This window comes from Rhipicephalus microplus, chromosome 4, assembly GCF_043290135.1.
Source record: "Rhipicephalus microplus isolate Deutch F79 chromosome 4, USDA_Rmic, whole genome shotgun sequence".
Lineage (NCBI taxonomy): Eukaryota > Metazoa > Arthropoda > Arachnida > Ixodida > Ixodidae > Rhipicephalus > Rhipicephalus microplus.
In genome coordinates this window covers 112866192-112882646 of record NC_134703.1, presented here as the reverse complement: position 1 = coordinate 112882646, position 16455 = coordinate 112866192, and the positions used below count along the sequence as shown (strand labels likewise).

Sequence of the window (16455 nt, the reverse complement as noted above, 5' to 3'; positions counted from 1 at the left end):
TTCAGCTTATATTGAGGACGACGCAGCTAGCAATAGAAAGAAAAATGGTAGGTGTAACCTTAAGAGACAACAAGAGAGCAGAGTGGATTAGGTAACAAACTGGGGTTAAGGATATTATAGTTGAAATCAAGAAGAAGACATGGACATATGCCGGGCATGTAGCGCATAGAGAGGATAACCACTGGTCATTAAGGGTAACTAACTGGATTCACAGAGAAGGCAAGCGGGTTATGGGGAGACAGAAGATTAGATGGGCAGGTGAGATTAAGAAGTTTGCGGGTATAAAGTAGCAGCAGAAAAAGCACAAGACTGAGTTAACTGATGGAACATGGGAGAGGCCTTTGTCCTGCAGTGTATGTTGTCAGGCTGATGATGATTATGACGACAGCAGTCCTCCTTGTGTAACGAACAGGAACGCAATATCCCAGCTGAGTAGATGGCTCACTAAGTATTGCGTTTTGCTTGTCCGTACATAAAACAATAGGCTTTAGTGTTAATCATTCACCTGCATTGACGCGGAGGTCTTATAGATACAAGTAATACCATGATCAAAAGTGACAGTTACTCATTTGCATTCTTCGATAGGGTAGTAGAAATAATATGGCTTTTGAGGCAAAGCCAAGCAACCCGTAATGACATTTTCTCAATTTTTCATTTGCCTTTGTGGGTTATAAACCACACCAAGCTCACATTTTGCTCGCATATGCTATTTTTCTACACCTGGATTTCATCTTTTTCAACATAGAAATAAATTATCAATTCATAGCTGAAAATCTTAGATACAACACAGACACTTCGCACCGTCACCATGGTAAACAGTATCCTAAAAAATCATCACCGCCACCGTCGCGGTCCACTGGCTCAGTGAAAACTAATGGTGACATGAGAATAATTTTTTTTCTTCACATTTTTCAGATCTCTTGACGTTATGTTGTTCTGATATGGTCTGTGTATATGTAGATCACAAAATATTGCGCAAAATGGCCCCAGTCACATTAGTCACGTGGCATACTCCTCTGGCTACATTTGATATATCTTTTTAGTACTTTCTCTGCTCGCAATTCAGGCATTTCGTCTTGACATTGTCATCGTAGTGGCAGAAGAACAGTCATAGTTATTGATAATATACCTTGACATATATGGCTATATCATGAACATAACATATATTCATCACTTACCTAACCAGTAGTTATACAAGGCCTTACCTTTGTATTTATTTGTATTTGTCTTTAAAGCAGCCTAAGATTTAATGTCAAATATTCGATCTAAAGGGGGAAAATTAAGGGTATGCAAGTTACTTGCTGTGCATACCATAGAAGCGACCCCCTACGTCAATATACGAGAGTTAGTTGAGTATGAGTATGAGTGACCCCTGCGATAACATTGTTCACTGCGACGCTTTGCATGCACTAAAACAGAGAGATCTCTCGTTAAGTCCCAGATGAAGTGTGCCCAATAATCATGAAGATTGGATACTGCTGCCTGATATGACTTTGTTGACGGCTTCTTACGTGATATAGCGTTATTTTTACAGCTTAATAAGGCCACAGGACTTCAGAAATAGCCACATCTGCGTTAGGTTTCTTCTGCTACAGTACCATTACACTTGAAATCACAAAAAATGTTGAGCTAATTAAAGAAGCTTTAAAGAAGAAAAATTGCACAAATTTCAGCTGCACTTGTAACCAGCAAATATATATATATATATATATATATATATATAAGAGAAAGAAGTGTATACCTAAGGGCTCGTTTTTCCGTGTTTTAACACAATAATAATGAGATCTAACAGACAGTATTGCCAAGGAATGTACAGGGGAAGTTATTAAAACCAATAGACTGTAAATAAGAAGAAATAAATGTGGATGAAAAAATTACCAACTGTGTTAGATCTCATATATATATATATATATATATATATATATATATATATATATATATATATATATATAATTGGTTCACTCAGCAAGTTAACCATATTATGCTTGTTATATGGAGTCACAGTGATTCTTTTTGAGGGTGTTGTTTTATGAAAGCTGGTAGATCAGATGTTTGCTTACAATAGGAAGAAACTAAAATATTTGGTACATATTTGCGGGGTAAAGCGCTTGCCATAAAAAATATGAACATAAAAAGGAAGTCAAGATATTTAGTAGCGCTTATAATAATCATTTTCGTATTCGGGAAGACAAGAAAAAGTAAATCATTGCCTCAAGCGTTGCATAGCATTCATTTCCTAATATATTTACTGCTTCAACACAGTGAATTTCTCTCGTGTTAAATGTAAAAATGTAAGGCACTGCCAGCCCTTTTGTATCTGATGCACCTAACGCTGTCACAGGCGACCATGTTATGCTTCTTGAATGATGCATGCTGTCCGCGAAAAGACTATATAACAAGAATATCAACAAGATCGAATGCAAAGCTACTTGTGCGATTTTGTGCTACTTGAGTGACTTGTTTGTTTTTCTGCGATAGTGAGAATGGCCAAAGCTTCGAAGTGCACTACTTAGCCTATGAAAGAAACTGTAAATATGGGTTTACATGTGCCCTTTGAGAATAGTAGCAAGCGCATGTACGCAAAATATCAAAGCACTAAAAGCATTTACATTCTATTTACCCTATCAATTCATGCCGGGACGTAGACAGAATTTTCCGCGTCTCCAACAATTCGTGTGCGAAATTATTTTCTCTCACTCACTTGCAGAGTCCCACAAACCTGACCAGTCCTCACCCGGCGCAGTCGCAGCAAAGCCAGGAGGACGACGTTGCTGCCAATGGCCATGAGTCGGACATCTCTCCCACCAAGGAGGAAGTGGCAGCGCCATCCAGCGGCGTCCCTGCGTCAGCGCCGCCACCTGAAGTGGCCCAGTGTTGATCCGCCATCGAGGGGCCGCAAGAGGAGAAGACAATTGTAGAGAGCGCGCGGAAATTGCTCGTGGCCCACGCGAACTAGCAGTGTCGCCCACCTACACCTCTGTTCGCCGAGCAGGCGTGCCATCGTTTGCCAAATCCTCTCGCCCAGAGATCTTGCATATTGTAGACTGCACAAGTAGCAGCTACTCACAAACGGTCGACATACCTAGCAGTAGGTTGCATATTTTTGAGCGCAAGTCGTAAATGCGGCTGTTAATGATTTACTCGAACTAAGCGAACGGCCCGTAAAAAGTATCGTGGCTGGGCTTTACGAATGAGAAATAGTAGAGTTGCCAGAGTTGTTCCTTTACAGGCACAGTTGATGGTCATTTCCACAGACGGCTATTGTAGGAAATGTGCAATATAATAGAAAAAGAAATATACTTTGACTGAGTATTTTACTCGTTTCACTGCATGAGAAACGATGTATTGAAAACCGGCCACTACTGATGGCATACGATAGAGGGCTGCTGAAGCCACATCGCAAGAACTGTGCCACTTTAGGCTTGTCCAGTGAGTGCAGTTGGGAACGTGATGAACGGCAACGGTGAAGCAAGGTGCGGTCGGCCCTTAAGGCATTTTTCTCAATTTAAAATAAGTACATACGTACAGACTACCCCTGTATGGTCACTTTACTCAACAATAACAGGAAAGCTGCATGTGAAGCCTACAGGAGAGAAAAACGTCACGCTAATGTTGTGACGATCGTAATATCATACTCTAAGCCCACTATTTTATAACAGATAAGCGAAGACTTCCGTGAAAAAGGTATAAAGCAGATGCAGCGTATTCAAATGAAAAGCCCTGATGATAACAGTCGAAGTAACACGGACGGCCTCATCCTTGTACAATATGATCTCGTATCGCGCAAAAATAAAGAAATGTTTTCAAGATGGACGATGGTTCGAAGAAGTTTGTGTCACAAGAGTATGGGTAGACAATAATTAATGAACTTAGTTGAAATGCAAATTTTTCGTCCTCCCGTAGGTCGGGACAGCTTTTAGTAGTTTCATAAGCGCACATAGCTTCTTACAAATCCTTATAGACCAGAAATTCAAAAGAGAACAAAATATATAGGGAAGAAATGGTCACTCAACCACTTGTGAGAAGGTAGTGAAATATTTGCGAATCTGCCAGAAAGCGTGGCCACGAGCATTTCTGGAAAAGCAACTGGACGATTTACATAGCCGAACAGACAAGCGCCATTCTATATAACAAAGTATACCCGTTATTTTACCTCGTATTCGCGAGTCAGACAAGCAGTAATGATTTTTTCGCCTTTCTATAGAAAAACAACGCATAACGTCGTGGTCCGTGCATGTAAAGGACTTGAACATCCTTGTTCCGTTATGTTCCCACATAATTTATTCCTCTTTATTTCGTGAAAAATTCTTCCGTGTTTGCCCTGATTTCAAGGTGCACAACCTTTTCTCATGTGCCGTGAGATTCAGAGTGACTTGTAAGACTGCCGAAATGAAAAAGAAGCGTCAGTCTGTTTTATCTACTCCCGATAACTCCACTTTACACTTATAGATATTCGTAAACAGCCGCACTGAAGGAGATGGTGTGCCATTACCAAGAAATTGGGTCGGAACTCCTCTATATATACTGTGGCGGGCCAGGTAGCGTTTCAAACGAAACGTTGCGGTTTCATGCTAGAGCATCAAATATTCAGTCATTTTCAAGAGCCTGAAATCCCCACATGGTTCCTCGTGTTTCCTAAAGAATATAAATGTAGTCACTGGAAAACCTCTTATTTTAACGGTTACTTGTTTTCGTGGTGCATACTGTAACGTGTTGTACTTCTTCCACTACCCTATTTGTTCCCCTGGCCTTACGACTCTTATTACCCAACAAAAATTGTGTAACTGTGACGTAGGTATAGTCGTTAACCGAAGTACCGTAGTCACAGAAACTTGCCTAGTGCAGTTTAAAACCACTTTGTGGGGCACACTGGAGACTGAGAAAGGCGCTATTGCTACGGCTACTATAGCAAGACAGGTATGTCCGTTCGTCATAACGACAGATCATCGTCTCGTACAACAGCAGGAGTTTTCGTGTCGTTATAGCGTCATCGCTCATAGGAATACTACGATCGTAAAAACGATGCAGCACAAGTTCTCCTGATTATTTTTCCTGTCTTGTCTAGTCTTTCTTCTGAGAGCACAATAATATACCGTAACAGTTGTTGTACTGTGACTGCCTTTCTAATACAGCTTATATCGGTACTCGCTTATGTGCCCTGTTGGTTATCTAGGGTTCATGACCACCCGGAAGCCTGTTCGTTTTTTTCTAGTAATCAGCCAAGCAGCTACCCCGATTCTGTAGCCTTTCGTCCTCGCATTTATACATACAGACGTATCGAAATGCAGGACGCGCGCTGGTTCAAACTTATCAGAACACAGCGGCAGGGTGCGTGCTCGTTTCTTTGCAGCGGTAAGAGAGACGTTTCACGAGATCAGCGGCTGTAAATGTAATCGGTTGCTTGGCTGATAACACGTATGCGATAAAGAGTGCCTGTGTAAGTCTAGCTGAACGCTGTGGCTTGCTCTGTAAAGGACGTGCTAAATGATTTTTCGAGGCTTAGAAGAAGACTTCGTCGCTAGGAAATAAATATTGTATGTGCGTACGTGGTCTTTAAGTATAACGTAGTACTGAGCATACTATTCACTCTGTTTATTTTCGTAATGTGTACTTATTGCCTAGTTAATAAACCAACATTATTTGAGAGGCTACGCTGCTATCTATAATACACGTGCACGTTCGTGCTTTTAAGGGGATTGTGTATTTGTTAAAGAGCTTTATCGCAATGCCCGTTCCTTCTGAACATGGCGACATTAGCCAAACGTTACGAGAGTAGTATTCCAGATGTCCTGGCTTCGTAGAAGACGTTCCAGGGCGCGTCATTCCGAGTGAATACAAAGTGAGAGCCTCGTCGACCCCAGAATTTACAAAAAAATTTCTATCACAAAATGTCATCTCGTTACGCCATGACGTCATAGCCACGCTCACGCCTCTAACCTCTCCAACGCGTACGCGACAAACGCGCTGAATTATCGCGGCTCTAAGCAAACGGCAGAGGTCCCATACTCCTGGTGTAACGCCCACTTTTGACGTCACAGCGTGGTCTTCGACCCCCGCCATACCTTGCCTATCCCTTCAGCTTAAGCGGGCCTGCTCCACGCAGCTCCGACTCGATTACTGCTCCCCCAAACGTTTAGACGGTGCACTACTCGGCGTCAGGTGTAAACGAACAGATCTGCTAGACTTTGCTTGTATATACAAAAATCTCTGGCAATCTTTAAGGCGTTCAATTTCGAAGAATATACCCGAACTATCTTGCAGAATAAAACTCCTAGTTCTTGTAAGAAATAAACTAATCGTCATGTTCCACCTTATCCGGGTCACAGTCTTAAGTATACCTGGATGCTTCGAAGTTGCTTAAATTGTATGTCACTATCCCGATGTTGTCAATGTAACCAGCGTGAGCTTTTATTGTTGAAAAGCGTGATGAAGCACTGTGTTAATTCGCGAGCCATGCTCTTCTCTTTGTGCGTTGTCTCTTGTGGAAAAAAAAAGCGAAGGCTGAATTGCTGTTGACCTATATACAGCACAACTTGTGGCTGTGCTGTGGAAACAGTCATGGCTGTTTTAAAAGAAAGTGAGCTACATTCCTTTGGCCATTTTCTAAAGCACGCTGATTTTTTGGAGAGCCATGCACACATTTTGCTATACTTGCAAACTGTTACGTGACAATGTCAACATGAAATAAATGGGAATTGTAATAATCATGGGTCAATGGATTCCATTAAGCAAGATGTACATCATTTTGAATATTGCCTGCCATGCTTAGTCGTGCGATGAAGGTTATCTGCTTAAAGAGTGCTGACTGTCATAAAAGATGTAGCGGTGTGAATATGTTAGAATAAAACAAAAATGTCATTATATCTTTCTTCTAGTTCAAACCGACGCTTCAAGTAAGGTTGAGTGAAAGGCGGCTCCCTGTGTGACAAAACACTTATTGAAGTCGGGAAGTTTAGAATTGAGACTGTGTGGTCACACTACGAAATTCGGTTGCACAGGGCAATATTCACGGTGGAATGCCCCTTGCATGATGGACTTCCACGCTCTGTGTAAGAAGTCTGTGCTGCTTTGGTGTGATGCGCTTTGCGTCGTGTAGAACTGCAAAGATAATGTATGAAAATAAGAGTGCACTCGTACTATACATATACACGTAGAACCTGCCCTCAGCAGAGTTCATGTGCCATTTTGTATCAAGTATTTTATAAGAATTGTGCGCAGTGCACTATAGCAAGCTTCTCTTGTGTTCGCTTGGGCACGGCGTTACTGTTGTTGATAAGTTTACGTTTTTTTATTGATGTATAGCTTAATTTATTTAAAAAGAAAGGCGTTTGAGGGCAATACGTAGTGTACACATGCTGTTGACGATCTCTACAGAGTGATGTCAAAGCACTAGCTAAATTTCAATAATGAAAAATCTTACCTTATATACATTTTTAAATATACAAATGTAGCATGAACTTCACTGTGCCTAACTGTCGACCAACTTTAGTTAGAGCTTTATTTTGTTGAATAACTACAGAGAGCCTGTAGAGGAGCTGACTGAAAATGATTGTTGCAACATGCAGTATTGCTGTCGCAAGTTTGCTTGCTTTTAGGGTTCGACGAAAGCAACGTGACTATGTGACGGTTGCGTTTGAACATTTATGTTTCAAGGTATGAAGTGTTACTGCGAGATTTGTTTGTGCTGTTCACTGTCTCCAAGATTTGCCGTGCTTCGAAAGTGATAAGCCTGAATGAATGATAACTGCCAAGAAACAGTATAGCACGTAATGAAAAAACGACGACAATGATTATCAGGTTGAAGCTACTACCACTTCCTTACAACCACATATGATGGGTATTCACCCAGCTCTGGAACTTAAGATCCCAATGGGTGGTCTAGTCTGAACATAAATAAACGTGGTGAAGTTACTTCTCGGTTATACCGTTTGCGTTCTGCAACCAGCAATTTTTTTCTTTGGTTAATCACTCCAGCTCTGCTGTGATGATCAGGTCGTTGTTGAATTTTAAGGCGTGCTATGCATTGTTTGCCAAATTTCATGTGTCGATATACCACCAATATACCTGTATCTAAACAGGAAACTGTATTTTGTAGACCCAATAAATCATAGAAATTAACGATCACTGTGAATCTGTTGTATCTGTTTTACTATAGACGCATCATCGGCACGGCTAAGCTCTCATTCGATCAGCAGTGAACTCGAACTATATTGTTAAGGGGAAGATTTATTCACCGAGAGCTGGTCTTGCTAACGCCTTAAAGAGTGCACAGTCATGCAGGCCAACAGGAGAAACTCGAGAGTCCAACCCACAACAACCACGTTGTCGTCTTCTTCATTTGGGTGCCAACTCAGCTGTGTCGGGGCGACAGTTCCATACTCGTATCATCACCTCGGCCCGTAAAGCACCGTCTCGGTGCCTGTTAAATGAGCGAGTCGGCGTTGTAGGGCTTGAGCCAAGAAACGTGGACTACTTCCGTTCTGGGTGCAGCAGCTGATGAGTTTGTGGTAGCGGCAATCTCGTAAGTCACAGGTGTGACCTGACGAGTGACTCGGTAGGGCCCAACGTATCGCGATAGTAGTTTCTCGCAGAGGCCAACACGTCTAGATGAGAGCCACAGAACAAGAGATCCCTCAGAAAAAAAAACGGCATTTCTATGTCACGGTCATAAATGGACTTCTGTGCTGTCTGCGACGACGATAACCGAGCGCGGGCTACCGCGCGTGCCGTGAGGGCACGGGTGATCGCATCCTGAGCGTTTGAAGTGGGGGATGGGTGGTCTGGTGAAAGCAGTGTGTCGAAGGGCAGTAAGAGATGACGTCCGAAGAGTAGATAAAAGTGGGGGTAGCCCGCTGTTTCATGACGCGTTGAGTTATAGGCGAAGATGACGAACAGCAGAGCTATGTCCCAATCAGTGTGGTCGGCAGATACGTAGATGGAAAGCATGTCTGTCAATGTGTAGTTTAGGCACTCCGTAAGGCCGTTAGTCTGAGGGTGGTAACATGTGGTGAAGTTGTGACGGGTAGCACAAGATCGGAGTAGATGATCAACCACATGACATAGAAAGTAGCGACCATGGTCTGTGAGCAGGTGAGACGGAGCGCCATGCTGGAGAATAATGCCGTACAGCAGGAAGTCGGCAACGTCGGCTGCACAGCAGGTTGGTAGCGCTCGAGTGATTGCATACCGGGTGGTATAGTCTGTGGCCACTGCAATTCATTTATTTCCAGTTGTAGAAGTAGGAAAGGGACCTAGCAAGTCCAACCCCACTCGATATAACGGCTCGGCTGGAACTTCAATAGGTCGAAGAAGACCGGCAGGGCGAGTCGTAGGCTTCTTTCGGCGATGGCAGAGGTCGCAACATGCGACGTAATGGCGAACAGAGTAGTAGAGACCCTTCCAGAATACTCGTCGTCGAATGCGGTCATAAGTTCTGGAGAATCCTAGATGTCCAGAAGTTGGAGCGTCATGGAATTGTTGCAGAACATCCTTTCGCAGGTGATGCGGTACGACGAGCACCTCCACCTCCACTAAAAAGCACCTCCACCAAAAGATGTTACGAGGAAGATTTATTCACCGAGAGCTGGTCATGCTAACGGCTTAAACAGCGCACAGTCATGCAGGCCAACGGGAGAAGCTTGAGAGTCCAACCCACAACAACCACGTTGTCATCTTCTTCATTTGGGTGCCTCAGGGCGACAGTTCTATACACGTATCAATATTAATCAGTGCTGTTGCGTTTGTAGCTGTCACCGTTATCATGCTTATCACCATGGTGTTAGGAACTTGGAAGAATAATTCGCCAGAAAACGATGCTGCTGCAGCCAAAACAATCCCGGGCGAATAGCCAGGTTTCTAATCAGCACTCGTTGCGCTTCAGTTTTCAGGCTGCTGTCATTAATGATGTCGCGAATGTCAGGACCTCTCCATCTTCAACGTGCCATATTGCGAAGCACTTAAGGAGCCCGGCTCTGTAGTATGCTGTCATCTCACATCCCTTCTGAGTCACATAGGCAAAATCTAGTATAACATGGTCATGTATAGTGTGGTATAGTAAAAGTGCGGGAAATATACGCGAAGCTGAGGAGTGATGTGAATTTGAAAAGAAGGGAGAGGGGTAAATCAGTGGGTACACCATACCAGAACTGTGAATAGTATATCATACACTTGTGGATTGCACTATAACAAGGCGTTGGAAAGGGAAGTAAGGGTAAGCAGGAAGAAAATGTGCGTGGAGAAGGGGGGAGGGTGTAAAGCGTACCGTAGTCAATACAGTTTAGCAAAGTCATGCATAGTCATCATTGTCAGCATGCCAACGCAAACTCCCCGGTAAAGGTCTTTTCCGTATTATGCCGATCAGGCCGGTGTTGTGCTTGCTGCTGCTGCCACGTTGGTAGTTGTCACGTTTAGTGTAGCGTAGCAAAGAGCGAGAATGAGAAGTGAGGGTGAGGAGGAAGAAATTAGGGCGGAGGTTAAAGCGCAGCTTAGCTGCACATAGCCCCTTATGAAAATGACTATTGATTTTTCATTGTCGAACTGTGATCGAATAATTGACTTTATTGATCACCAATGGTTCCGCAATACTCATTGACTAGCTTCAATACTTTGTCGACAATAATTCTGTTGAGCATTCTGCAATAAGAATATTATTCACTCTTTTTTATTGAAATGTACCATTGAGGTAGTATTTCGTAAACAACATTTCTGTCGAGCACTTCGCAATCAAAATTTTATTGGCTCATTTCTATCAAAAAACCATGAATGAAATAATTCGTAAACAATATTTCAGTTGATCACATTGCAATAAAAGTTGTATTGTCTCATTTTTATCAAGAAACAATGAACAAATTATTTCGTAAGCAATAGTTGATAAGAAAAATTGAGACGCACGCCCGTTGATTTTCTCCTGCACGTGCGCGTGAAGAAGGGTGAAAAAAATTGACCCCGTATCTGCATGTAATCTGCAAATGTCGTCGAAAGGCGATAGTCTTGCCTGTGGAGAGAGTGAACAAAACATTTATTTGATGTCATGCACAAGAAAATTGGTGAATGGCATTATGGAGGCGCTGCGTTAGAGTGCCTCAAGCGTGCAGCGGAGGCTAACGAGCGCATCAAGTCACGTCACACATGAGACATGAGCACCACCTGCCAGTTTTTTTTTTGAAAATGAAGCATGCGCGCCCGCCTTATCACCTCTGGGAAAGGCGTGCGCGCCCGCCTCAGAGGTGATAAGGTGTAGAACGCAACGCGACGGGTAGGTGCCACTACCGTGTCGTCTTAGCAAAGCGTTAGAAACACCACTCGCTTCCTCTTGCAAGCATTGCATGGTCAGTTCATCATGATAAACGCTACGGTCCGTATAATTACTTATGTATGCCTTTTCTAGTAAAAGACGCACATGCAGAATATATACGTGTTGTTATGGTGCCTTAGATATGCGCAATAATTGTTTTTAAAGACGATAGTCTTTGTTGGAGACCTTCAACGCAAAAATATTGGTCTGTCTATCTATCTGTACATTTCTCTGTTTGTCCACTCTCAACGGCACCGGGTACTTCAAACGGGCGACCTCATTCGCAGCGCCCACCAGTGTTGCTCAAGATCTAGCGTTCATACTTTTGCAATTGTCTTTTGAAAACAATTATTGCGCATGTCTGGGACTCTATAACAACACGTATATATTCTGCATGTGCGCGTTTTACTAGAAAAGACATACATAAGTAATTTTAAGGACCGTAGCGCTTATCACGCTACGTTGACCATGCGACGCTTGCACGAAAAGGCGAGTGTTTCCAACGCTTTGCTAAGGTGGTGGCACCTACCCGTGGTCTTGCGTTCTACACCTTATAACCTCTGAGACGGACACGCACACCCGTATCAGAGCCACGTGCTTCGTTTTCCAAGAAAACTGATAGATAGATAGATAGATAGATAGATAGATAGATAGATAGATAGATAGATAGATAGATAGATAGATAGATAGATAGATAGATAGATAGATAGATAGATAGATAGATAGATAGATAGATAGATAGATAGATAGATAGATAGATAGATAGATAGATAGAGAGAGAGAGAATAAACTTTATTGAAGAATTAAAATTGCGTGACTAATCCCGGGTGGAGCCCTCTTGTTGAGCCCCACTGGCCACAGCGGCTCGCCGGGCCTGGTCTAGGGTCACCAGTTGGCTCCCCAGTGCCAGCTCGGAAAGCCGTGCCTCCCAAGACCACGTTGTGAGTGTTTGTAGTGAGCGCACCAACCTAGATACTGCATTGGCTGGCCGCTCGGTACATTGGTAGGTTATGTGTGTAAGTGTGGCTGTGTGGTTACTACACCATGGGCATACCCCTGTTGTGTATATCTGTGGAAAAATTGCGTGTAGTTTTGATATGTGGGGGTATGTGTTCGTTTGGAGGCGGCGCCAATCCCGGGCTTGTTGGCTGCTTAAGTTCGGATGTGGAGGGGCGTACGTGCGTCTTGTAAGGCGTTGGTTTTCCAATATCTGCCTGCTTGTTACACTTTGCTCTTCATGATGCCCTGTGAGGTGTCCTGAGGAGAGTCCTGCGTCTCGGGCAGTAAGTCCGCGAGCTACGCAGTTTGCCTCCTCGTTCCCCCCCAGGCCCTCATGCCCTGGGCACCAAGTGACGCCATGTGCCTCCATCAACATGCACCCCAAAACATCAGTGACGCACCTTGGAAGTGTGCCTCTAAGGTATAAGCGACATGCAGCTTGTGAGTCTGTCAAAATATACGCTGAGCGCCCCCTTCTTTCGGCTTCTCTCATTGCCAAGACTATGGCTGCTGCCTCTGCGGTGGCACTTTATCTGGTGCGTAGGGACGCGCAGGCCACGACTTTGCTTTGGTTAGTCACTGCCAATGCATATGCTTGTTTTCTGGAGCCTTGTGGTGGCGCGGGATAAAGACTGACGTCGGTAAAGTAAGCGTCTGGATCGCTACTTCTCTGCAGGAGTTTTCGTGCTCGCGCTTGACGGCGCTTTTTGTTGTAGAGCGGGTGCATGTTTTTTGGAACTGGTTCCACGATTATTTGATCACGTATTTGCTTGGGTACAATGACTGTCTCATCGCCACAGTATTGAGGGGTGAGAGGGTATCCCAGCCTCTGTAGCAGTGTTCTTCCCTGGAGCGTAGTGGTGAGTCGTTCTCGCTGTGCGATTAGCGTGGCGGCGGCCAATTCTTCATACGTATTATGCATGCCGAGTCCCATGAGTTTTTCTGTGCTTGTGCTGTTCGGAAGTCGCAATGCTGCTTTGTACGCAATTCTGATGAGTCTGTCAATCTGCTCTATCTCGGGCTTGCGTGTTGATTGAAAGGGAAGAGCGAACGTGACTCGGCTGAGAACGAAGGCCTGTACAAGGCGTACCGTGTCGGCCTCTGTCATCCCATCATTACTTCGCGCAATTCTAGCTATAAGGGATGCAATACTCTTTACGGTGTGTTTGAGTTTGCCTATTGCAGTCTTTACGCTGTTGTTTTCTTGCACGTGCATGCCTAATATTCGAGCTACTGGGGTCCTGTTGATGATCTGTCCGGCAATTTCTAGCTGCAGCGCGGGTGCACGGTTGGACCGAGTGCGTGGGGGTCTTATTTGCAAATATTCCGATTTGTTAGGTGCGCACGACATGCCTGCAGCAGTGAGGTAGCCTTGAATCATGTCTATAGCGGTTTGCAGTATATCTTGTCGTTCTCCATAGGAGCCCTTTGTTGCCCATAGCGTAATATCGTCCGCGTAAAAGAGAGAGAGAGAGACGCTCTAAGTCGTCGAAGTTCGCTAAGAAATGCTTCGCATTTAAAAGACGCTGCTGCCCCAGCCCGCAGCTCGTGGCAGTTTGGGCGTACGAAATGCAAATGTCAGAGTAGGTACGCTAAAATACCCGCGCAACATTTACGTGAGAAAGTGCATTGTCTTCAAACAGCTGAGAACAGGCTGCTGTCACTGAAATGAGTGTAGCTCGCGACACAATTAAGCGAAATCGCTTACAGCACATGCTGTAAACAAAGCACATGCTGTGTTTTTTTCATCTAACCTAACCTGGAAACGTCAGATTGAACACGTGTCCTTTTCTGTTTCCCGCATGCCCAACTTTCTAAAACGCAACTTCAGTGATGCTCCTCCGAAAGTTAAAGAACTTTTATATTTCACCAACGTAAGATCCATTACGGAGTACGCCTGCGCCGTGTGGGACCCACAATTTGAAAATTTATGTACACTGCTAGAACGCGTCCAGAACCACGCCACCCGATTTGTAACTAAAAATTATAGTTTTCGCACTAGCATTACATTACTTAAATCAGAGTTGGGTTGGGAAACACTAACTAAACGTCGGTTGCATCACAAACTTGAACTACTATATCGTATTTATTTCAATAAGACTGGTCTTGATCCTAAAATTTTCTTACTAACCCCGCACTTTGTATCTATCGACGCGACCATGAATGGAAAATTCGTGAAATTGATTGCCGTACTGATGTGTACAAGGGTTCTTTCTTTCCCCATTCCATTGGGGCCTGGAATAAGCTACCAGGTAATATTGTTAATTGTACATCTGATGCTCTGTTTCACACATTTTTGTCGCACATGTAAATTTTTCATTGTGGCACTGCCTGTACATTTGACGCGCTATTGTGCCGATTTGTACCACTTATTCTCATGTCAGTTCTCTTTTTCCTTTTCTTTCTTTTTCTTTCTTTTATTTTTTTTCCCATGTGATAAAACGTATTCATGTATTTGCATATACCCCCCTGCTGTAATGCCTTGTTGGCGCTGCAGGTAAAATGAATAAATATAAATAAATAAATGCACGTGCGAGAAACATACGTAGGTTTCGACAACCGAACACAGCCTCGTCGCGCTGGTATCCGCGAATTTCGGTGAGAAAAACACCCGCGGTTTGCGGGGAAGCACAGAAAAATGGCAGCATATCCACGGAGTGAATGATGGAGAGTGGGGCGAAGCATTCGTCCGTCCATGCGTCCGTCTGTGTGACCGTCCATGCGTATGTTCGTGCGCCCGTCCCTGCGTTCGTTCATGCATCCGCCCCTGCGTCCGTTCATGCGTCCATCCATGCATCTGTCTGTGTGTCCGTTCATCCATCTATTCAACACTCCAAGTCCCACCATCTCGCATATTTTTATCATATATTCCCCATATAGAAGCACCGCCATTCAGTGGACATTCCAAGCACTAAACGAGAGGTGGCACACGCACACTTTCTTACGGCTTGCGCTTCGGGTCTACTTTCCACCTTCAACCACCTTGAGTTCATGGTATATACTAGTTCACTGTATTCATGGCGCTGCGGCCCAGTGCTCGCTAAACCTTTCTAAAACCAAGGAGGTTACGCCCAGCGAGTATCACGTAGCAACCTTTTCCTGTCAGATAGTGCTCAATGTACATGCCAGTGGCTGCTAATGTGAAATGAGAGACAGGAGGATTCCGCTTTTAATTTCTTACGGCTTGCGCTTCGTATCTGCTTCCCCCCTTTAACCACCTCAAATTCATTCATGGTATATACTAGTTCATTGTATTCATGGCCCTGCGGCTCAACGCTCACTAAACCTTTCTAAAACTAAGGAGGTTACACCCAGCGAGTATAATGTAGCAACCCTTTCTTGTCCGATAGTGCTCAATGTACATGCCAATGGCTGCTAATGGGGATCGCAGCGTGTGCGTTGACTAAAAGTCGAATACTCCTGTTTCTCTTTCCCCATTAGCAGCCATTGGCATGTACATTGAGCACTATTTTATATTGTTAAACAACGCACAGAAGAAATCTCTCACCAGCACCACCTTGGAGGTCAAATGTTATACCTATTTCGGGTATGTGCCACTAGTGGTTATGCACTACGAGGGTATAACTTGGATCAGCCTATAGTCTTCGTACTTTACATTCGTTCTGGCTTCGCGTGGCTTGAAGCTGCTTTGTCACGAAACAACAGTCGGCAAATGTTCGGCAGTTACGCCTCACCACCTTGATCTTTTTGGTTTACTACTTCAAACCGAGTCATGAAGTGAAAAACGGTTTGTTGTCTGATTTAAAAACAAAACGAAAACACAGCAATAAACGAAGCGACAAGTGCGTTCGCCACCTTCAAGCACGAAGAGTCGGCAAATCCATGTCATACCCATATTACCATGGTCACTGAACGATCACAGCACCAGTGTCCCCTCTAGCTAACCTTAGGAAACTCTATGACCATTCCTACATCTTACCCCTTGAGCGTAGCTGCCTGCATACACATTTAACGGTGAAGTTTTTAAAAGTGTATGCTTAAATAAAAAAAAAACTATCACCATAACGAACCGGCGGGCGCTTCCTTGGAGTGAATTGCGGCTGTGTTCTTATTGTTAGACAGCACGTAGAGTCAACGCAGACTGCTTAGGAGACAGCACCGAGCCCATGCTGTCCCAGAATCAGAACACGTCTGGACGGCTT

At 44.0% G+C, this 16455-nt stretch overlaps 1 protein-coding gene across 1 annotated transcript in view; it reads left to right on the top strand.

The window, feature by feature from the left end:
- The window catches only part of LOC119172281 (microtubule-associated protein tau), an 80889-nt gene extending 77638 nt beyond the window's left edge, over positions 1 to 3251 (top strand). The window contains exon 8 of the mRNA XM_037423331.2: positions 2708 to 3251. Within this exon, the coding sequence (XP_037279228.2) occupies positions 2708 to 2878 (171 nt within the window). The 3' untranslated portion in view covers positions 2879 to 3251. The remainder of the gene's footprint in view (positions 1 to 2707) is intronic.
- The last annotated feature ends 13204 nt before the right edge of the window (positions 3252 to 16455 follow it).